Source organism: Pangasianodon hypophthalmus, chromosome 6 (genome assembly GCF_027358585.1).
Source record: "Pangasianodon hypophthalmus isolate fPanHyp1 chromosome 6, fPanHyp1.pri, whole genome shotgun sequence".
In the NCBI taxonomy this organism is placed as follows: domain Eukaryota; kingdom Metazoa; phylum Chordata; class Actinopteri; order Siluriformes; family Pangasiidae; genus Pangasianodon; species Pangasianodon hypophthalmus.
Genome location: NC_069715.1, coordinates 4,149,170 through 4,173,138, shown reverse-complemented (window position 1 = coordinate 4,173,138; position 23,969 = coordinate 4,149,170). Strand labels below are relative to the sequence as shown.

At 38.2% G+C, this 23,969-nt stretch overlaps 3 protein-coding genes across 3 annotated transcripts; all 3 read left to right on the top strand.

The window, feature by feature from the left end:
- Nucleotides 1-1,014: 1,014 nt before the first annotated feature.
- Nucleotides 1,015-5,287, top strand: LOC117597563 (extracellular calcium-sensing receptor-like). Its single transcript, XM_034305336.2, has 6 exons — nt 1,015-1,247; nt 1,417-1,717; nt 2,153-2,938; nt 3,200-3,424; nt 3,633-3,756; nt 4,185-5,287. Exons 1-6 carry the CDS (start codon nt 1,015-1,017, stop codon nt 5,096-5,098), a joined length of 2,583 nt encoding a protein of 860 aa, XP_034161227.2. The 3' UTR covers nt 5,099-5,287.
- A 3,975-nt stretch (nt 5,288-9,262) lies between these two features.
- On the top strand, nt 9,263-14,962 carry LOC113534744 (extracellular calcium-sensing receptor-like). Its single transcript, XM_026927698.3, has 6 exons — nt 9,263-9,495; nt 9,665-9,965; nt 10,395-11,180; nt 11,442-11,666; nt 11,875-11,998; nt 12,427-14,962. The coding sequence occupies exons 1-6, from the start codon at nt 9,263-9,265 to the stop codon at nt 13,338-13,340; spliced, it is 2,583 nt and encodes an 860-aa protein (XP_026783499.3). The 3' UTR covers nt 13,341-14,962.
- A 3,485-nt stretch (nt 14,963-18,447) lies between these two features.
- Nucleotides 18,448-23,820, top strand: LOC113534594 (extracellular calcium-sensing receptor). The gene is given in 19 exon segments (XM_053235005.1): nt 18,448-18,615; nt 18,618-18,662; nt 18,665-18,692; nt 19,039-19,292; nt 19,295-19,338; nt 19,539-19,551; nt 19,554-19,832; nt 19,835-19,963; nt 19,966-20,082; nt 20,085-20,155; nt 20,157-20,211; nt 20,214-20,290; nt 20,292-20,333; nt 20,467-20,598; nt 20,600-20,680; nt 22,320-22,347; nt 22,350-22,405; nt 22,407-22,443; nt 22,828-23,820. Coding segments are annotated over 19 exon segments (2,535 nt in total). The 5' UTR covers nt 18,448-18,482; the 3' UTR covers nt 23,742-23,820.
- Nucleotides 23,821-23,969: the final 149 nt, after the last annotated feature.

Below are 23,969 nucleotides of genomic sequence, written 5' to 3'. Positions count from 1 at the left end.
TCCCTTTTCTTTCTTTCCCTCAATAATTTCTCTCCCTTTCCTTTCTTTTTCTTTCAAAACCTAAATATTTTATTTCTTTTCTTTTCTTCTTTTTTTTTTTACATATCAAAATCACCGATCAGAGTAGCGTGGCGCTGCTCTGTTACCTGGCACAGATGTATGTCCCCACGTGGAGTGAGGCAATCAGAGGGCTTATAAAGAGGCACGGCCAGGTGCTGCACGTTTACGCTGATTACCTTCCTGAGATCGCCGCGTTATAAAAGCCCGTGCAGGTGGCCGCGGATCTGGCTGAGAAGGCACCTGCCGCGTTACAGAATGACTTTTCTAAACTTCTGTACTCTGCCCCTTCCGAACTGTCTGTGCAGATGGAAGTATGAGTGGGCCTTTAGTAACACAATAAGTTATGGGCAGAGTCATATGTTCAATCAGCACACTTCACAAATAACCAAAATTACATGACATTGTGATAAATTAACTCATAATGCAGCTCTTTTTAAAATGACAAGCCTAACCCAGCTGGATGGAGTCAAACTAACCCTATTACTAGTTAGTAATAACAGGTAAGAAATTAAAGTTACAGCAAATTGGCTGTTTACTCATGTTTGGTCATAATGGGGATTATATTTTATTTTATTGTAAATCAAAAATCAAAACAACCAAAAACAAATATACACTAAAAAATGCCAGTCAGTCATGTCATGCCATCATGCCAAATAACACCAGGAAGAAATATAGAATCATTATTAATAGATTATATCTAACATAAATGGAGTGTAAATATGGTTTGTGGTTCCAAAATGCATGTGTATTGAGCATAAAAGGCTCCTTGAGTTTGCTTATACTTGATGCAATGAGATACAAGTTCATAGCCATCATTAAAATTAACAGTGAATACATAACCACACCCCTTTACACCCACAGTTTCTTATGAAGACATAAAAGCAAGGTGCATATTTAAAGCACTTTTAAGCATCTGCCCTGGTCTTTAGAGTGCTGGAAGCCACTGCTCTGGCCATGCAGCTCTTTTCCAGTATCATGACTTTTCTATCAGCTCTGTGGATAACTGGGTTCCACTGTGCAACGAGTAAAGCTAATCCAATCACCTGCAGGCTATGGACTGACCCTCAGTTGCCTGGAATATTTATGAATGGAGATTTTGTGATTGGAGGGATTTTCACTTTTCATCATTATACAAAAACAGAGCAAATTACATACACCAGGTTGCCATCCCAAACACAGTGCTATGGGTATGTATGGAGTGAATAGCACAGAAAGCAGGGGATTCTGTTTGAAATGACTTGACATTAGACATGAATTTATTTTATTTGTTGTGACACCTAAAAATGTCCAGCAGAACAACAGAACCTAATAACTTTATCTAAGGTCGCTTTGTCTTCTTTTACTGTTTCCTAAAAGCATTGACTTCAGGGAAGTTCGCTTTGCCCGTGCCATGGAGTTCACCATCCACGAGATCAACAGCAGAACAGATCTCCTCCCGGGCATTAAGTTAGGCTATCAGATACATGACTCATGTTCTACTGTGCCAATGGCAATCAGAGTTGCAGTTCAGCTTGCAAATGGTTTTGAGCCAGTGTTCAATGAAACCAGTTCTTGTTCTGAATATGCAGCAGCCACTCTGCCTGCTATCATAGGAGACTCTGCTTCCACACAGTCAATCAGCATAGCCAGAATGCTTGGTCTTTTTGGAATTCCACAGGTAAAAATGATTGGCTTTGCCACAGTCTCTAATATTTAAAAAAATTCTTTATATCTACACTCATGCTATTGCTTTTGATATGTTGGCATCAGAAGAATTATGTTGGGATTTATCATATGTGCCACAATTTAAATTCATATATGTTGTCTAATCTTTTAGTTGTCTAAAGTAATAATGCCCATAAATTTGCACTAGTAAAGGCTAATCAGCCAATGATTTTCATTTCTTGCATTGCCTTTGCTGCAATTTCAGGTGAGTCATTATTAACCTACCTGTGTTTCCCGAGCATGGCACCATGAAATTATTAATAGCTGCTGCCACGGCCCACAACGTAAATACAAATGACAATATGACAATAAATCAGCACTAGTAAAGTTAAGAAAAAGAGTATTATTAATGTAATGTTTCTTCTTTCTTGCACTGCCTGAATTCCAGGTGAGTCACTATGCGACCTGCGCATGTCTGAGTGATAAGAATCACTATCCTACCTTCTTTAGGACCATACCTAGTGACCAACATCAAGCAGCTGCACTGGCAAGAATGGTCAAGCATTTTGGATGGACATGGATTGGAGCAGTTCGTAGTGACTCAGACTATGGAAATTATGGAATGGCATCATTCTTAAAGGCTGCGCAAACAGAGGGGATCTGTGTGGAATTTTCCGAGGCTTACTACAGGACACAGCCACGTAGTAAACTGGAGCGAGTGGCAAATGTCATTCGGAGATCCACAGCCCGGGTTATAATAGCATTTATGGCATCAGGTGACATGAAGATTCTTTTAGCAGAGCTATCACGACAGCCACCACCTCCACTTCAGTGGATTGGAAGTGAAACGTGGATCACAGATCCTGATATTTTGCAGTATAACATGTGCGCTGCTGCAATAGGGTTTGGTGTTCCCCAGTCAGTAATTCCTGGCCTTCGTGAGTTTCTTCTAGACCTCACTCCAAGCAAAGCATTACAATCACCCTTGTTAACAGAATTTTGGGAGAGCTCATTCAGCTGTAACCTTAAAGGTCTAACAGGTGTCTCAGAAGTCATGCGGGAATGTGATGGCAGTGAGGACATTCACACACTGCAGAACCCATACTTAGACACGTCTCAGTTGCGCATCACTAACATGGTGTACAAAGCAACATATGCCATAGCACATGCCATCCATGGTCTGATTTGTAATGGCACCCGATGTGATAAAACCATTCAATTTTCACCATGGCAGGTATAAAGCAGCTTTATTAAAAATATTTGGGTTGTATCAGTCATGATCCCCAGCTTACCTGCTTAATGAAATAAGCTTAAATATTTAGTGCCTTACTTGCATATATTAATATTTATACTTATATTACATATATATTGACCATAAAGTGATATTCTTAGTAATATATTTAACAGTAATTTAGAGATACATGTGAATCGTATTGTCTATTCTGAAAATTTTAGGCTGTATTTTCAACTTATTTTCATTAATTTATGCCTGCAGGTTCTCAATCAACTCAAACTAGTGAACTTCACTACAAATAATGGTTTTCGGGTCTCGTTTGATTCGAATGGAGACCCTCCAGCTGTCTACGAACTCATAAACTGGCAGTTTAAGAAAAATGGTGCTTTGGATTTTGTCACAGTGGGCCAGTATGACTCATCTAAACCAAGAGGACAAGAGTTCAGAATGAGCAAAAATATCAGCTGGGTTGGAGGACAGACTGAGGTATTGCACAACAGCCTAGCTGACTATAAAGTAAGAGTTCTAAAATTCTGTGTGTACGAACAGACAGCCATGCCAATTATAATGTTTCTCACACATCTGATTCTGTCCACAAAGGCTATTTTTCTCTGTGTATAAGTATGTTATACACTAAACTGCAGTATTGGCATGTGTTATGGATGAAATTTGAAATGTACTCCTGTATTTTTAGGTACCAGTGTCTGTGTGCAGTGAGAGCTGTCCTCCAGGCACCAGGAAAGCTGTACAGAAGAGAAGGCCTGTCTGCTGTTTTGACTGTATACCATGCGCTGAAGGAGAGATCAGTAACAAAACGGGTTCTGTATCCATACATACCACTAAATCACTCCCAGTTATTACTTTGATTATCTTCCTCCACAAATTTGAATAACACACAAAAATGTATAGTAACAGAAAGGTTGTACTACAGCAACCCAGCCAAGCCCAGTACAGTGTCCTGCTATTATGTCTGTAATTCTTATTGAGCTAAAATCCTTTCAATTTAAATGATGCATTTTTTTTATCAAAGAAATTATGTGGAGTTGTTATGTGGAAGAAGCAGTGAAAATACTCAAATGGTCATTTTGGCCTACTAAAGGAAGGTGAAATTAAATCAGAAATGCAACATTTTTGAAAGATTTTGTTGGAGACAAGTCTTAATTTCCTGAAAAGTGTTTCATAAGGTAAAGTTCCATTATGTTTCTTCTGTTATGAGCTTCTAACGTTACTCTTTTTAACCTCCTAGATTCTCTGGATTGTTTTCGCTGCCCTCCTGAGTTTTGGCCCAATGCCAAGCAAGACAGCTGCCTCCCAAAGCCTGTTGAGTTCCTCTCCTGGGATGAAACTCTGGGCATCATCCTAACTGTCTTCTCCATCGCTGGGGCCTTCATAGCTGTGTGTGTAGGTGCTGTCTTTTACAAACACAGGACCTCTCCTATTGTCAGGGCCAATAACTCAGAACTCAGCTTTCTGTTGCTCTTCTCTCTGACTCTGTGTTTCCTCTGTTCACTTACTTTCATTGGTCGGCCCTCTGAGTGGTCCTGTGTACTGCGCCACACAGCATTTGGGATCACCTTTGTCCTCTGCATCTCCTGTGTTCTGGGAAAAACAATAGTGGTGTTAATGGCTTTCAGGGCTACACTTCCAGGTAGTAATGTCATGAAATGGTTTGGGCCTCCACAACAAAGACTCAGTGTGATTTCTTTTACTCTCATACAAGTCCTTATTTGTGTGCTTTGGTTGAAAATATCACCTCCTTTCCCCTTCAGAAATCTAAAGCACTACAAGGAAAAAATAATCTTAGAATGTGGCTTAGGTTCAGCTATAGGATTCTGGGCTGTGCTGGGATATATAGGATTCCTTGCACTTTTGTGCTTTATTTTAGCTTTTCTAGCACGGAAGTTGCCTGATCATTTTAATGAAGCCAAATTCATCACATTCAGCATGCTCATATTTTGTGCAGTTTGGATCTCCTTTATTCCTGCTTATGTCAGCTCTCCTGGAAAATTCACTGTAGCTGTTGAAATATTTGCAATTCTGGCTTCAAGCTTTGGTTTGATTATTTGTATTTTTGCTCCCAAATGTTTCATAATTATTTTTAAGCCAGATCAGAATACCAAGAAACACATTATGGGTAAGGCATATTCAAAAGATCACTGAGACCATCACATGGATAGTAAACATAACATGAAGATCCAGAAACTTGGGGTGTTTTCACACTTGGTCCATTTCAGTGTGCCAGGTGGTCTCAGATGGATGATTTTTTGTGCATATGTGAATACAACAAATGAACTTAGATACCACTTAAGTGACCCACAGAACCCACAGAACCAAAAGAAGGACCACAAAAGAACCAAAAGAACCAAAAAAGGACCACAAAAGAACCATACTCAGACCACCTCTAAAGGTGGTCTGAGTATGGTTCTTTTGTGGTCCTTTTTTGGTCCGCTTGATTTGTGCATTGTGGAAACAAAGTGGTCGCAGTCAGCTTCACATTTTGCTTTATAGATAAAGAACTTGAGGGTTGATGAATATACATAGCACCAGTTTTCTCTCACCTAAAACAACTCAAATGACTTTCCGCGAGGTCGTGTGGTCCCACAATAAGGTCAACATCTTAGGTAGCAACATGACAGATGGGCTAATAGAACCACTGTGGCAGTTGCAGTTATATGATAGAGCTTAAGTTAAAGTATAAAGTATGTGTGTAATATATGTAGTGTATGCAACTATTTTTTCTACCCCAACCATCCACATAAGCTAAACAGTCAATAGCTCTATGACATGAAGCATGAGTTGATTTTGATGGTTCAGCATCAAAAATGCTTCTGGTATTTTACTCCAAATTTGTTTTGCCCGCTGTGTTTTTCATCCAAACCATAGCATTTCAGCTATGGTGAAATCATGAAAAGCAACCATTTTGAATGACACATCAGCATCATGAAAAGCAATCATTTTGAATGACACTTCAGTGTTACACAGCTATTACACTGTGGTAAAAGACTCATGGTGTGAACAACAAGTAGGCTGAGATCTTATCAATGCTAAAATTTCCAGAAAAAGAATTGAGTCCTCTTTCGAGTCCACTCATATTGTCAACACCAACAGCATTGAGACCATTTGCAGCTAGTTCCCTGTCAGGTTCTCTTTAACAAGAGTATGGTACATTTAAAAAGATAATAAATAAATAAATAAATATAAATAAATAAAGCATAAATAAAACAGAAGAATAAATAAAATACAGTGAGTTATGATTCATACTATATTACCTTATACACTGTATATGGCATGTATAGAGTCATTGAGTTTTACACTCCTTTTATGTCTTCCCCATTACTAAAAATTAATGCTCAAATAAAATTAACCTATATACAAATATGTATTTAAGATGTTTATGATTGCTTTAATAAATCAGATTACCAAGGTGATGATTTGAATTCCCCATTCCATTCTATATCAGCTATGAAATTGTACTTGTCTCTTTATGAGCAGTTGTTGTGCTTTTTTTCTTGTATTTGAGTGTACAAAATCCAAGGCAAAGGCTGTCCACACACTGAAGGAAAACTAGACCACAAAGGTCTATCAAAATATATATTTATTATTATAGATTTGCATAATGAAAAAAGCCAAAGATCAGTGAGTTACAGCAGACCAGTGAGCAAACGTTTGAGACCATAGCTTTCTTCAGTGTTCACCTAACAAACAACAGTTCATCCTTTTACAGACAACACAAGGTTGTGGTGCAGTTTTTGTGGTGTATTTCTATACTATATTTTCTCTGAAATGAAGAGTTTCTCTTGATCAAGCTCAGCTGGTCTCAATCTTCAATTATGTGTGTAAAAGGGATGAACTGTTGTTTGTTAGGTGAGCACTGAAGAAAGCTATGGGCTGAAACGATTGCTCACTGGTCTGGTTTTCATTCAGTGTGTGGACAGCCTTTGCCTTGGATTTTGCAAACTTTCTTCCTTCACGCACCTGAAGATATATTTATCTCATTTGAGTGCAAGTATCCCTCTTCCTTACATGTTTATAAGTACATAAATAAATAAGTAAGTAAACAAACAAAAGTGTTATATATATATATATATATATATATATATATATATATATCTATATATATATATATATATATATATATATATATATATATATATATATATATATATATATATATTGTAGGATCTGAAGCGAACAGGCAAGGAAAGCAAAGAAGCCATAAAGCTAGGAATCCTGCTCCCAGACTTTGCAGTCCCAAGTTAATTACCGCTAAAGGACTTAATGGTCTTGTCTGCAGTACCTGAGCAAATTTTTGGTCTTTTATGATCCACCATGCCTGCTTAGATCAAAAGGTGCAGGCTCTTTGTTGGTACACAAAGGCTACAGCAGGTGGCTGAGCTTTCTCTTACAAAGCCCCCCAGTTATTGAACAGCCATCCAGTTAGTGTTTGGGAGTCAGAAAAAAAAATATTTGTTTAGTCAAGCCTTTTGTTAATAGCTTTTTGCTAAGGTAAAGGCACAGATCTGGATGGTTCATGGGCATAGAGTGTTTTGGTAAACTACTTTGGTAAATCTCCACTCTCAGGCATTCACTCAGGTTTGTTGATTGTGGAGTGGCTCCCATTTTTTGTCCTAGGGTGCCCTTCATGTCTATGATACCTTCTGGATCTCCCTCTTAGTTGGCCTGTCATAGCTAGTCTTGTAGGAGTCCCTACTTACACTCTGCACACAATGTACATTTCTTAAACCATTACAGCACATGACCATACTTAATAATCTGACCATACTTAATAATCTTTTATATCTGGATTTCTGTAAAGTTGCTTTGTGACAATGTCCATTGTTAAAAGAACTACGGTATATAAATAACAATTGAATGAATTGAATGAGGCCTACTCCAGCCCATGTATGCACATTAGAAAAATTCAGCTTTTTTTGCAAGCTACATAGTGTAGAGCATGATATAGCAAGGATAAAACACTCAACCATGCCAACAGGACTTTTCCACAGGCACACTATTCTGGGGACTGTAGGGGCTGTGGAACTGATCTTCACATTAGGCAATGTGAAAAACTCAAGGGTCCTGAGGGAAACTGCACTAGGGAAGGGACTCAGAAGTGAGAAAAGGACAGCAACTGATGATGCATTGGGTAGTACATACTTTGTCATTGTCATTGTATGATTTTGTGAGAGGTCTCAGCATGGTTTGCATGCCCACTAGAGGATGTCAAGTTATTAAACACTGCCCCTGGCAGTCTAGGAAGGGTTAAATATAAACTATTTCAATGAATGAGTAGCAGAGATAAATGCTACATTTTTGTAATTTTTCTATGTTCATACATCAGTTCAGAATCATGTAAAATAGGGGTAAAATACAACCAACACTGGACTGTTGTAACTAAATTTTAATAGAGGGTGTCAAACATAGTTGGTACTCCCCTGGTTTTCAGCCCCGTTCATTCACAAATCTCTGCTGGCCAATCACACTGGAGGAGAGAGGGCAGTTTTGACACTTGAGTTTTGGAGAATGACTTTTCTAAACTTCTGTACTCTGCCCCTTCCGAACTGTCTGTGCAGATGGAAGTATGAGTGGGCCTTTAGTAACACAATAAGTTATGGGCAGAGTCATATGTTCAATCAGCACACTTCACAAATAACCAAAATTACATGACATTGTGATAAATTAACTCATAATGCAGCTCTTTTTAAAATGACAAGCCTAACCCAGCTAGGTAATTCACATTTTTTTTTTTTTGCAATAGTTGTTAGACTTTTCTCTTCACAGTGAAAGAATATGTAATGATGGAGTCAAACTAACCCTATTACTAGTTAGTAATAACAGGTAAGAAATTAAAGTTACAGCAAATTGGCTGTTTACTCATGTTTGGTCATAATGGGGATTATATTTTATTGTTAAGTTTTGAGTAAGTGTAAACCAAAAATTAAAACGACCAAAAACAAACATGCACTAAAAAATGCCAGTCAATCATGTCATGCCATCATGCCAAATAACACCAGGAAGAAATTTAGAATCATTATTAATAGATTATATCTAACATAAATGGAGTGTAAATATGGTTTGTGGTTCCAAAATGCATGTGTATTGAGCATAAAAGGCTCACACTTGCAGCAGCTTGAGTTTGCTTATACTTGATGCAATGAGATACACCACAAAGTTCATGGCCATCATTAAAATTAACAATGAATACATATCCACACCCCTTTACACCCACAGTTTCTTATGAAGGCATAAAAGCAAGGTGCATATTTAAAGCACTTTTAGGCATCTGCCCTGGTCTTTAGATTGCTGGAAGCCACTGCTCTGGCCATGCAGCTCTTTTCCAGTATCATGAGTTTTCTATCAGCTCTGTGGATAACTGGGTTCCGCTGCGCAACAAGTAAAGCTAATCCAATTACCTGCAGGCTATGGACTGACCCTCAGTTGCCTGGGATTTTTATGAATGGAGATTTTGTGATTGGAGGGATTTTCACTTTTCATCATTATACAAAAACAGAGCAAATTACATACACCAGGTTGCCATCCCAAACACAGTGCTATGGGTATGTGTGGAGTGAATAGCACAGAAAGCAGGGGATTCTGTTTGAAATGACTTGACATAAGACATGAAATTATTTTATTTGTTGTGATACCTAAATATGTCCAGCAGAACAACAGAACCTAATAACTTTATCTAAGGTCGCTTTGTCTTCTTTTACTGTTTCCTAACAGCATTGACTTCAGGGAAGTTCGCTTTGCCCGTGCCATGGAGTTCACCATCCACGAGATCAACAGCAGAACAGATCTCCTCCCGGGCATTAAGTTAGGCTATCAGATACATGACTCATGCTCTACTGTGCCAATGGCAATCAGAGTTGCATTTCAGCTTGCAAATGGTTTTGAGCCAGTGTTCAATGAAACCAGTTCTTGTTCTGAATATGCAGCAGCCACTGTGCCTGCTATCATAGGAGACTCTGCTTCCACACAGTCAATCAGCATAGCCAGAATGCTTGGTCTTTTTGGAATTCCACAGGTAAAAATGATTGGCTTTGCCACAGTCTCTAATATTTAAAAAAAATCTTTATATCTACACACATGCTATTGCTTTTGGTATGAAGGCATCAGAAGAATTATGTTGGGATTTATCATATGTGCCACAATTTAAATTCATATATGTTGTCTAATCTTTTAGTTGTCTAAAGTAATAATGCCCATAAATTAGTAAAGGCTAATCAGCCAATGATTCTCATTTCTTGCATTGCCTTTGCTGCAATTTCAGGTGAGTCATTATTAACCTACCTGTGTTTCCCGAGCATGGCACCATGAAATTATTAATAGCTGCTGCCATGGCCCACAACGTAAATACAAATGACAATATGACAATAAATCAGCACTAGTAAAGTTAAGAAAAAGAGTATTATTAATGTAATGTTTCTTCTTTCTTGCACTGCCTGAATTCCAGGTGAGTCACTCTGCGACCTGCGCATGTCTGAGTGATAAGCATCAGTTTCCTACCTTCTTTAGGACCATACCTAGTGACCAACATCAAGCAGCTGCACTGGCAAGAATGGTCAAGCATTTTGGCTGGACATGGATTGGAGCAGTTCGTAGTGACTCAGATTATGGAAATAATGGAATGGCATCATTCTTAAAGGCTGCGCAAACAGAGGGGATCTGTGTGGAATTTTCCGAGGCTTACTACAGGACACAGCCACGTAGTAAACTGGAGCGAGTGGCAAATGTCATTCGGAGATCCACAGCCCGGGTTATAATAGCATTTATGCACACAGGGGACATGAAATTTCTCTTAGAAGAGCTGGCACGACAGCCACCACCTCCACTTCAGTGGATTGGAAGTGAAGCATGGATCACAGATCCTGATATTTTGAAGTATAACATGTGCGCTGCTGCAATAGGGTTTGGTGTTCCCCAGTCAGTTATTCCTGGCCTTCGTGAGTTTCTTCTAGACCTCACTCCAAGCAAAGCATTACAATCACCCCTGTTAACAAAATTTTGGGAGAGCTCATTCAGCTGTAACCTTAAAGGTCTAACAGGTGTCTCAGAAGTCATGCAGGAATGTGATGGCAGTGAGGACATTCACACACTGCAGAACCCATACTTAGACACGTCTCAGTTGCGCATCACTAACATGGTGTACAAAGCAACATATGCCATAGCACATGCCATCCATGATCTGATTTGTAATGGCACCCAATGTGATAAAACCATTCAATTTTCACCATGGCAGGTATAAAGCAGCTTTATTAAAAATATTTGGGTTGTATCAGTCATGATCCCCAGCTTACCTGCTTAATGAAATAAGCTTAAATATTTAGTGCCTTACTTGCATATATTAATATTTATACTTATATTACATATATATTGACCATAAAGTTATATTCTTAGTAATATATTTAACAGTAATTTAGAGATACATGTGAATCGTATTGTCTATTCTGAAAATTTTAGGCTGTATTTTCAACTTATTTTCATTAATTTATGCCTGCAGGTTCTCAATCAACTCAAACTAGTGAACTTCACTACAAATAATGGTTTTTGGGTCTCGTTTGATTCGAATGGAGACCCTCCAGCTGTCTACGAACTCATAAACTGGCAGTTTAAGAAAAATGGTGCTTTGGATTTTGTCACAGTGGGCCAGTATGACTCATCTAAACCAAGAGGACAAGAGTTCAGAATGAGCAAAAATATCAGCTGGGTTGGAGGACAGACTGAGGTATTGCACAACAGCCTAGCTGACTATAAAGCAAGAGTTCTAAAATTCCGTGTGTACGAACAGACAGCCATACCAATTACAATGTTTCTCACACATCTGATTCTGTCCACAAAGGCTATTTTTCTCTGTGTATAAGTATGTTATACACTAAACTGCAGTATTGGCATGTGTTATGGATGAAATTTGAAATGTACTCCTGTATTTTTAGGTGCCAGTGTCTGTGTGCAGTGAGAGCTGTCCTCCAGGCACCAGGAAAGCTGTACAGAAGAGAAGGCCTGTCTGCTGTTTTGACTGTATACCATGCGCTGAAGGAGAGATCAGTAACAAAACGGGTTCTGTATCTATACATACTACTAAATCACTCTCAATTATTACTTTGATTATCTTCCTCCACAAATCTGAATAACACACAAAAATGTATAATAACAGAAAGGTTGTACTACAGCAACCCAGCCAAGCCCAGTACAGTGTCCTGCTATTATGTCTGTAATTCTTATTGAGCTAAAATCCTTTCAATTTAAATGATGCATTTTTTTTATCAAAGAAATTATATGGAGTTGTTATGTGGAAGAAGCAGTGAAAATACTCAAATGGTCATTTTGGCCTACTAAAGGAAGGTGAAATTAAATCAGAAATACAACATTTTTGAAAGATTTTGTTGGAGACAAGTCTTAATTCCCGGAAAAGTGTTTCATAAGGTAAAGTTCCATTATGTTTCTTCTGTTATGAGCTTCTAACGTTACTCTTTTTAACCTCCTAGATTCACTGGATTGTTTTCGCTGCCCTCCTGAGTTTTGGCCCAATGCCAAGCAAGACAGCTGCCTCCCAAAGCCTGTTGAGTTCCTCTCCTGGGATGAAACTCTGGGCATCATCCTAACTGTCTTCTCCATCGCTGGGGCCTTCATAGCTGTGTGTGTAGGTGCTGTCTTTTACAAACACAGGACCTCTCCTATTGTCAGGGCCAATAACTCAGAACTCAGCTTTCTGTTGCTCTTCTCTCTGACTCTGTGTTTCCTCTGTTCACTTACTTTCATTGGTCGGCCCTCTGAGTGGTCCTGTGTACTGCGCCACACAGCATTTGGGATCACCTTTGTCCTCTGCATCTCCTGTGTTCTGGGAAAAACAATAGTGGTGTTAATGGCTTTCAGGGCTACACTTCCAGGTAGTAATGTCATGAAATGGTTTGGGCCTCCACAACAAAGACTCAGTGTGATTTCTTTTACTCTCATACAAGTCCTTATTTGTGTGCTTTGGTTGAAAATATCACCTCCTTTCCCCTTCAGAAATCTAAAGCACTACAAGGAAAAAATAATCTTAGAATGTGGCTTAGGTTCAGCTATAGGATTCTGGACTGTGCTCGGATATATAGGATTCCTTGCAATTTTGTGCTTTATTTTAGCTTTTCTAGCACGGAAGTTGCCTGATAACTTTAATGAAGCCAAATTCATCACATTCAGCATGCTTATATTTTGTGCAGTTTGGATCTCCTTTATTCCTGCTTATGTCAGCTCTCCTGGAAAATTCACTGTAGCTGTTGAAATATTTGCAATTCTGGCTTCAAGCTTTGGTTTGATTATTTGTATTTTTGCTCCCAAATGTTTCATAATTATTTTTAAGCCAGATCAGAATACCAAGAAACACATTATGGGTAAGGCATATTCAAAAGATCACTGAGATCATCACACGAATAGTAAACATAACATGAAGATCCAGAAACTTGGGGTGTTTTCACACTTGGTCCATTTCAGTGTGCCAGGTGGTCTCAGCATTTTTTTGTGCATATGTGAATACAACAAATGAACTTAGACACCACTTAAGTGACCCACATAAGCCACAGAATCAAAAGAACCATACTCAGACCACCTTCAGAGGTGGTCTGAGTATGGCTCTTTTGTGAAGGTGGTCTGAGTATGGTTCTTTGTGGTCCTTTTTTGGTCCACTTGATTTGTGCATTGTGGAAACAAAGTGGTCGCAGTCAGCTTCACATTTTGCTTTATAGATAAAGAACTTGAGGGTTGATGAATATACATAGCACCAGTTTTCTCTCGCCTAAAACAACTCAAATGACTTTCCGCGGGGTCGTGTGGTCCCACAGTAAGGTCAGCATCTTAGGGAGCAACATGACAGATGGGCTAATAGAACCACTGTGGCAGTTGCAATTATATGATAGAGCTTAAGTTGTTAGGCAGCAGTAATAGTAGTATTGTATCAGTGTAGTAATAATACTATTAGTATAAAGTATGTGTGTAATATATGTAGTATATGCAACTATTTTTTCTACCCCAACCACCCACATAAGCTAAACAGTCAATAGCTCTATGACATGAAGCATGAGTTGATTTTGATGGTTCAGCATCAAAAATGGCTTCTGGTATTTTACTCCAAATTTGTTTTGCCTGCTGTGTATTTCATCCAAACCATAGCATTTCAGCTATGGTGAAATCATGAAAAGCAACCATTTTGAATGACACTTCAGTGTTACCCAGCTATTACACTGTGGTAAAAGACTCATGGTGTGAACAAGTGGTCTGAGATCTCATCAATGCTAAAATTTCCAGAAAAAGAACTGAGTCCTCTTTCGAGTCCACTCATATTGTCAACACCAACAGCATTGAGACTATTTGCAGCTAGTTCCCCGTCAGGTTCTCTTTAACAGGAGTATGGTACATTTAAAAAGAATTATGAAAACACACATAAAACAGAAGAATAAATAAAATACAGTGGGTTATGATTCATACTACATTACCTTATACACTGTATATGGCATGTATAGAGTCATTGAGTTTTACACTCCTTTTATGTCTTCCCCATTACTAAAAATTAATACTAAAATAAAATTAACCTATATACAAATATGTATTTAAGATGTTTATGATTGCTTTAATAAATCAAATTACCAAGGTGCTGATTTGAATTCCCCATTCCATTCTATATCAGCTATGAAATTGTACTTGTCTCTTTATGAGCAGTTGTTGTGCTTTTTTTCTTGTATTTGAGTGTACAAAATCCAAGGCAAAGGCTGTCCACACACTGAAGGAAAACTAGACTACAAACGCCTATCAAAATATATATTTATTATTTTAGATTTGCATAATGAAAAAATCCAAAGATCAGTGAGTTACAGCAGACCAGTGAGCAAACGTTTGAGACCATAGCTTTCTTCAGTGTTCACTTAACAAACAACAGTTCATCCTTTTACAGACACCACAAGGTTGTGGTGCAGTTTTTGTGTTTTTGTGGTGTATTTCTATACTATATTTTCTCTGAAATGAAGAGTTTCTCTTGATCAAGCTCAGCTGGTCTCAATCTTCAATTATGTGTGTAAAAGGGATGAACTGTTGTTTGTTAGGTGAGCACTGAAGAAGGCTATGGGCTGAAACCATTTGCTCACTGGTCTGGTTTTCATTCAGTGTGTGGACAGCCTTTGCCTTGGATTTTGCAAACTTTCTTCCTTCACGCACCTGAAGATATATTTATCTCATTTGAGTGCAAGTATCCCTCTTCCTTACATGTGTATAAGTACATAAATAAATAAGTAAGTAAGCAAACAAACAAACATGTTTTTATATAAATAAATAAATTTATATATAGATAGATAGATAGATAGATAGATAGATATAGATACACACACACACATATACATATGCTCAGCGCATATAACAGCCAGCAGAGGCTCGGCACATGCTTCAGTACTGTCATGTTTTCTTTACTTTGCCATGTGTATTTTGCTTTGGTTCATGTCTTGTCTCCTCCTTTGTACTGTCATTGGTTGTATCCCTCACATGTCCTTATCACTCACACTGGTTTCTAGTTTTCCCTTTGATTAGTTTGTATATTTAAACTCTTGTGTGTCTTTGTTGTTGGCGAAGTATTATTCAGTATTTACCTGTCTTTACTGAGCCTTTGTTTTGTGTCCTGATTTTCCCTGTTCATTATATCGTTCTGTTTCCTAGCTAGGGTTCTTTGGATAATCCCTCCTATCATTGTTTGATCATCGCCCAACCTCTGCCTGTGTATTGTTTTTGATCATGAGTCACATTTTTTGATTCATCTGTTTACCTCTCTTTAATAAACACTTACACTCCAATTGCATCCATTTCAACCCGCATTACACGATAGAATACTTCGCTGTCACCATGGCTGCAGTGGGAAAGCAAGAGGGACATCAAGCCCGGATTAACATGCCGGACCTCGACTCGATCCACTTTTCTCAATGGATTTTTATTTATCCCCCAGAACCCTTGGATGGCTTTGCAGTTTACCTGGAATGCTTCCTGCTGCAGTGCCAAGTTTATTTTGAGAGCCTGTCGAACCTCAAGCTTGATGAGAAGCGGTGGCTAAGGTTCTTGTTGTCCCAACTCACCAGCTGAGCCTGCCAATGGGCAGAGCTCCTGATTGCCATGGGAACCAGAGGCCTTTGCAATGTAGCTGAGTTTGTCAGCTTATTAAGAAAGGAGTTCGGGTGATCCAAGTTTAACTCCGAACTTGAAAAAAATTTTTGTCAGCTGAACCCACATGGCCATTCACAAAATACTATGAGGAGCAGAAGGCTGGAGAGGCCGATATATATATATTGAACAAGCTACATAATTAAATAAGTATTAGGGCAAATCAGAAGTAAAATGTCTGAAGAATCGGGTGACCAAGAGCCAGGTTTTATATATATATATATATATATATATATATATATATATATATATATATATATATATATATATATATATATATATATATATATACATGATCTAACTCTCTCTACCACTATCTTTGCCAGGGCAACTGGAACCTCCTCTTTCCGTTGTTTGAGGAGATAAATCTGCTGGGTGTTTCCCTATCTGTTTGCAACAGCTCATACTTGACTTCCCCAAGTCGCTGTGTGACCTCTATGAGTCTTTGCCATTTAGAGAACTAAAGTTAGGGAGTAATATTAGAACCCATCAGTTTGGAAGTGGGAAACAATGGTCTGTAACACTCGAATTCACAGCGATTCATGAAGTTTGTGTAGAGTGCATAACATATATATTGTGGCTCGACTGATTTGGATGTCTTTCTGGATTCCACCCTGGGAGAATACACATAACAGTCCCTCAATCACTCTCTTTAAAGAGATCATCTGCAGGGGCGCTACTTCAGGATATCACATCACATAGTCCATTAGGACAAATAGAAAGCAATATCCACGTATTGGTCAGGTGTCATCGTCAGGCAAAACACATATAAATTCTTTCTAGGGGATCTGAAGAATTGGGAGAGGGAGTAATGGCATGTTTAAGGTGGCCAGTGGAGTCACAAGCTGATATTTGTGGCTAAACACACACCAACAAGGCCAGATGTTTGTGGACACCTCACCCATTCATGCTTTTTGACCATCCCATTCAGGATTTAGTCCCTCCTTTGCTGTTATAATAACGTTCTGGAAAGGCTTTCCACTACGTTTTGGAACATGGCTGTGGGGATTTGCCCATTCATCCACAAGAGCATTAGTGAGGTCAGGCACTGATGTTGGGGTGAGGCCCCGAGTGCAATCAGCGTTCCAAGTCATTCCAAAGGTGTACTGTCGGGTTGAGGTCAGGATTCTGTACAGGCCACTTGAGTTCTTCCACACCATCCTTGGCAAATCATGTCTTCATGGACCTCACTTTTTGTACATGGCCATTGTCATGCTGGAACATATTTGGGCTCGACCCCTTATTTCCAATGAAGGGAAATTTTAATGCTACAGCATACAAAGACATCCCATGCAATTGTGTGCTCCGAACTTTGTGGCAACAGTTTGGAGAAGGCCCACATATGGGTGTGATGATCAGGTGTCTAAAAACTTTTGGCCATATAGTGTAGAAAGGAGCCATTACCCGGTAGTGCTGCGGTAGTTCATTTGTGGGAGAGAGGTCATGAGGCTCTTGAGGACAGCTCAATCTATGGCCCATGATTCTGGTGAACATCACCTGCTGTTGCTGTTGTTTCAAGGAGAGCCTGACGTTTCTTCTCCTGCAGTTTGGACAAGGAATTAGTGAGTTACTTGACATTTAGGGAAATTAATCAATTGCTAGTGAAACAGAAGTAGTCAGTCAATAATGTAAAACTTTTCAACGCAAATAACTTTCCAGCTTTCTAGCTTGCTTATAAATTGGTTTTCTTTCTTTCTTTCTTTCTTTTTCTTTTCTTTCCTTCCTCCTTCCTTCCTTCCTCAAAGCAGTATTGGTTTTACCATGAAAGTAATACATTTTGTGTTACATATTACATTATATGCATCAATGACCATTTTTGGCACCCTATATTTCACCTTGTTTTATACTTTCTGTAGGATTCACTAGTCTTGCCACTAGATAGGGGCAAAAGCAATACTTTTTTTTTTTTTTGAGATATGTTTCCTTGATACAGTGAAGGAGCTGCAAAACGAGCACTGTCCCATTAACATGTAGACCAGAAATCCTGTATGTTAAACTAAAATTTCATTTAATAGATGGTGAGAATCAGAAAGGAATAAAAGTTTAATCATTTTGAATTCAAGTTGAGTGTAAATAATCATCCATTCATTTTCCATTAGCTAATTTCTGATTTATGCTTTCATAATGCATCTTAGGGATGGTACATCTCAGCCATAGAATACTTTTACTGTCCTATGTTTGCATGGCATAAAAAAGTTACTGTCATTGTTATAAGCATTGAATATAACCACACCCCTTGTGACCAGTTCACACCCACTGTTACAGTGCACTGAAGCAAGATAGCTATTTAAAGCATTGTGAGGAAGCTGTCCATGGCCTACAGAGTGCCGGGCCCCACAGATACTACCATGCAATTCATTTCAGTGTGATGTTGTTTGTGTTAACTATGTGGATAACCGTGCTCAACCCTGTAGCATGTAAAGCTTACCCGATTAGCTACAGGTTGGGGACTGACCCTAAGCTACCTGATATATTTATGAATGGGGACTTCATGCTTGGAGGATTTTTGCCATCCATGATTCCACGAGATTAGAGCAAATTGCCTACACCAGTTGCCATCAGAGCCACAATGCTCTGGGTATGTGTGGAATACATAGCAAAGAAAGCAGGGGTTTAAAAGTTCTTCTTCTTCTTTCTTCTTCTTCTTATTATTATTATAATAATAATAATAATAATAATAATAATAATAATAATGTTTACCAGGCATTTACTTTTATTTATTTTATACTGTAGTTTATAGTGCACCACATTTAAACTGAAAGTATTTTTTTTATTTTAATTTGTATTTGATCATTTTTTTTTAACATAAATGTATTTATATATTTATTTAGCTATTATTTTTATTATAATAACTGAAAATAAGATAACTATAATATTGTCAGATTATTTTATTTATTTATTTATTTTTTTTTTTTTTCTAACAGCATGGATTTCAGGGAAGTGCGCTTCGCCCGTGCCATGGAGTTCACCATCAACGAAATCAACAACAGAACAGATCTCCTCCCGGGCATCACGTTAGGATACCAGATACATGATTCATGCTCCACTGTGCCGATGGCTATAAAAGTTGCATTTCAGCTTGCAAACGGTTTGGAGCCGGTTTTCAACTACACTAATTCCTGTTCAAAATCTGCAGATGCCGCTGTAACAGCTGTCATAGGAGATTCTGCTTCCACACAGTCATCAGCATAGCCAGAGTGCTTGGTCTTTTTGGAATTCCACAGGTGAAATTATTAACCTACATGTGTTTCCGAGCATGGCACCATGAAATTATTTATAGCTGCTGCTACGGCCCGCAACGTAATTATTACATAAAAGTCTAATAATTTAGCCAACAATGACAATAAATCATTGTAAAAAAAGTTAAGAATAATAGTATTATTAATGTAATGTTTATTCTTTCTGTGCATTACCTGACTTCCAGGTGAGTCACTATGCGACTGCGCATGTCTGAGTGATAAGCATCATTATCCTGCCTTCTTTAGGACCATACCTAGTGACCAACATCAAGCAGCTGCACTGGCAAGAATGGTCAAGCATTTTGGTTGGATATGGATTGGAGCAGTGCGCAGCGACACTGACTATGGAAATTACGGAATGGCATCATTCCTAAAAGCTGCTCAAGCAGAGGGCATATGTGTGGAATACTCTGAGGCCTACTACAGGACACAGCCTCGCAATAAACTGGAGCGAGTGGCAAACGTGATCCGCCGATCAACGCCCGGGTTATAGTAGCGTTTATGGCATCAGGTGACATGAGGCTTCTTTTAGAAGAGCTATCACGACAGCCACCACCTCCACTTCAGTGGATTGGGAGTGAAACATGGATCACAGATCCTGATTTTCTGCGGTTAACATGTGCGCCGGCGCAATAGGGTTTGGTGTTCCCCCGCTCGTTATTCCTGGCCTTCGTGAGTTTCTTTTAGATATAACTCCAGCTAAAGCATTACAATCACCCCTGTTAACAGAATTTGGGAAAGCTCGTTCAACTGTTACCTTAAAGGGAGAACAGACAACAAAGAGGGTGCACGAGAATGTGATGGGCAGTGAGGACATTCACACGCTCCAGAACCCATACTTAGACACATCTCAGTTACGATCACTAACATGGTGTACAAAGCAACGTATGCCATAGCACATGCCATCCACAGACTCATTTGTAATGACACACAGTGCACACAAGAATATTAAATTTTCACCATGGCAGGTATTAAGAAAAGTTTCATTATAAACTTCCAGTTTAATTGCATTTCTTTTTTTCAAATGAATGAAATAAGCATATATATACATACATTCATGAATAAACCATGGTGTGTATTTTAATGAAATTTTGCCTGCAGATATTTGACCAGCTCAAAAAAGTAAACTTCACTACGAGAAATGGATTTCAGGTCTCATTTGATTCTAATGGTGACCCTCCAGCTGTCTACGAGCTCATAAACTGGCAGTATAAGAAGGATGGCGCTTTGGATTTTATCACAGTGGGGCCAATATGACTCATTCAGACCAAGAGGACAGGAGTTCAGAATGAGCAGAAATATCAGCTGGGTTGGAGGACAGAAGGAGGTACAGTATAACAAGTACTCTAAAAAGTACTGACTAAAGCAGAGGTTCTCAAACTCCTCAAGTTTTTCCTTTTCCTACATCTCGTGTTTTCTTCTTGTGTTAATGCCACATATGCAAAGGCACTAACAACACTCAACTTTGAATTATTGTGATCACCCAGGACTGTAATTACTGTAATTTGAAATACTGGGTAATCTTTTTGAGGTTGTATTTGGAGAATCTTCTTTGCAATTCAATCTTGATTGGTCCAATTTACTGTACACACACTTGGTATTACCCTTTTTGAACACAGAAAATTTTCCTTCATATTCATGCTAAAGCCGAACATGTTTTAAAGAGTTAATATTCACTTTTTTGATAGAGCTTCGTTCCTAATAGACCTTCAAATGAAAGTGTTGTGATTATTTGTCTGTCTTTCATAATTGCTCTTATGTCAGGATCACAGTTTTATGAAACCAGACAAATGTGGCAGTAAACCCTCATTGTTTTTAATAGGTCCTTGCTGTACAATAGGTCAGCATTTAACCCCTCTTTGAAATAAATAAATGTACTATTATAAAACATAATTTACCTTCCAGTATCAGATATGGATAGTTAACTTAAAAGTTATCAGATAGATAGATAGATAGATAGATAGACAGTACTTTATTGATCCCCAAGGAGAAATTTGGTGTCACAAAGCCACAAAATAAGAGCAACAGGAGGACTAAGATGCACAATAAACTCACAATATACCACAAATCAGAAGGGAAAAATACATATAAATAGCTCTCTGAGTTATTTACAGACAGACAAATTTACAGTTATTTACAGACTTACAGATTTACAGTTTCCTGTACAATTAACTGTACAAAATATATTACAGGTTGGCAGGCTTAAAACTGTACATTATGTGATAAGCAGTTGTGGTAGTGCGCGAATAAAAATGTACAAAAGTCATAAATAAGTCGTAAGTAAAGTGGCAGTGTGTGTGTATAAAATGTGCAGTGACCCCATGTAAAAATTGTTGTGCAAGTGTCAATTTAGTAGTTGGGTATACAAAATCAGTAGACATGTCCATTGTCTCCAATGTCCACATAGCTCCCCAAACTCAGTGTTGAAATAATGTTACACACACAAATGTGGTATATTTCTTTGAAAGAAAAGGGAATCTTACAATAGTTTTATAATATATATATATATATATATATTATAGTATATATATATATATATATATTATAAATATATATATTATATATATATATTATACACATACATACATACATACATATATAAAACTATTGTAAGATTACAATTGTATTTATATGTGTGTGTGTGTGTGTGTATAAAAGCATTTTATGGCCGCTAACTGATTATCAAAATATTAATAGAATTTCAGATACTTAGATATACTAGACCTTGTTTACAGCATAAACATCATGCTATAGGGACAGGCGTAACAGTTTATATATACCTTGTCTGTACTTAATGGGAAAATATGAGCAGCATGTATACTGTATTTTTGTTGTTGTTTTTGTTGTTCTTATTTTGTTGCTCAAGATACAAATGTTCAATAGATAAAAATACAGCTTTAGTCATAAAAATAAAAATAATCCTATGAAGCATTTGCACTTGAGGGCTTCTCTGCTGTCTTTCTTAGGTGCCAGTGTCTGTGTGCAGTGAGAGCTGTCTCCAGGAACCAGGAAAGCTGTACAGAAGCGAAGGCCTGTTTGCTGTTTTGACTGTAATACCATGCGCTGAAGGAGAGATCAGTAACAAGACAGGTTGTGTATTACAGTCTATATTGCTAAATGGCATGAACCATGATTGTAGAACTTTAAAAGTGTCAGGCCTCCCCTTACAAAAAGGTTCTTTGGTTGGTTGGAGTTGAATAGTGGGGAGGAGATGGAAGGTATTGGGTACGGAAGCTTTGCCAATAATGGAGAAAGAGAGAGGGAAATGAGAGAAGAGAAAGAATTTAACAAATTAACTAATTACCCTAATTTATTCTTTGATTGTTAAGCTCTACAAAAAGTGCTGATCTTTAAGTATGACTCTATTTTGTTTTTATGTCAGTCATAGTCTAGTTTATTGATTCTCTTTTATGTTCTGTGCACTAGAATCTCTAGAAGTGCTTTTTAATGGTTCTCTCTTTTTAAACCTTGTAGACTCATTGGATTGTTCGCACTGTCTTCCTGAGTTTTGGCCCAACGCCAAGCAAGACAGCTGCCTCCCAAAGCCTATTGAGTTCTTGTCCTGGGATGAAACTCTGGGTATTCTCCTGACAGTGTTCTCCATCGCTGGGGCCTTCATGGCTGTGTGTGTGGGTGCTGTCTTTTACAAGCATAGGACCTCTCCTATCGTTAGGGCCAACAACTCTGAACTGAGTTTTCTGTTGCTCTTCTCTCTGACTCTGTGTTTCCTCTGTTCACTTACTTTCATTGGTCGGCCCTCTGAGTGGTCCTGTATGCTGCGCCACACAGCATTTGGAATCACCTTTGTCCTCTGCATCTCCTGTGTACTGGGGAAAACATTGGTTGTGTTAATGGCTTTCAGGGCTACAATTCCAGGCAGTAATGTGATGAAATGGTTTGGGCCTCCACAGCAGAGACTCAGTGTGATTTCTTTTACTCTTATACAGGTCCTTATTTGTGTGGTTTGGTTAAAAATATCACCTCCTTTCCCCTTCAAAAATCTAAAACACTACAAGGAAAGAATTATCTTGGAATGTGGCTTAGGTTCAGCTATAGGATTCTGGGCTGTGCTGGGATATATAGGAGTCCTAGCACTTTTGTGTTTTGTTTTAGCTTTTCTAGCTCGGAAGCTGCCTGATAACTTTAATGAAGCCAAATTTATCACATTCAGCATGCTCATATTCTGTGCAGTGTGGCTCACCTTTATTCCTGCTTATGTCAGCTCTCCTGGAAAATTCACTGTAGCTGTTGAAATCTTTGCTATTTTGGCTTCAAGCTTTGGTTTGATTGTTTGTATTTTTGCTCCAAAATGTTTTATAATTGTATTTAGGCCAGATCAGAATACCAAGAAACACATTATGGGTAAAGTACCCAGTAAGGCTCTTTGAGACCTTTACATGATATTTAATTATGATGGAAACACATGGAAATGCTTTAGAATTCTTGCTAAAATAAGACTTACTTGTCCACAACACTGTATATAAAAATTTACACCATTTTGTAAATGAAAATATAGAATAAACTTTAATAATCACAATTGTGTCTACTCTTTCTAAAATGCAAGTTAAGATACTCTAGCTAAAATTGTTGTTAAAAGAGAGATGGTTGCATTGCAT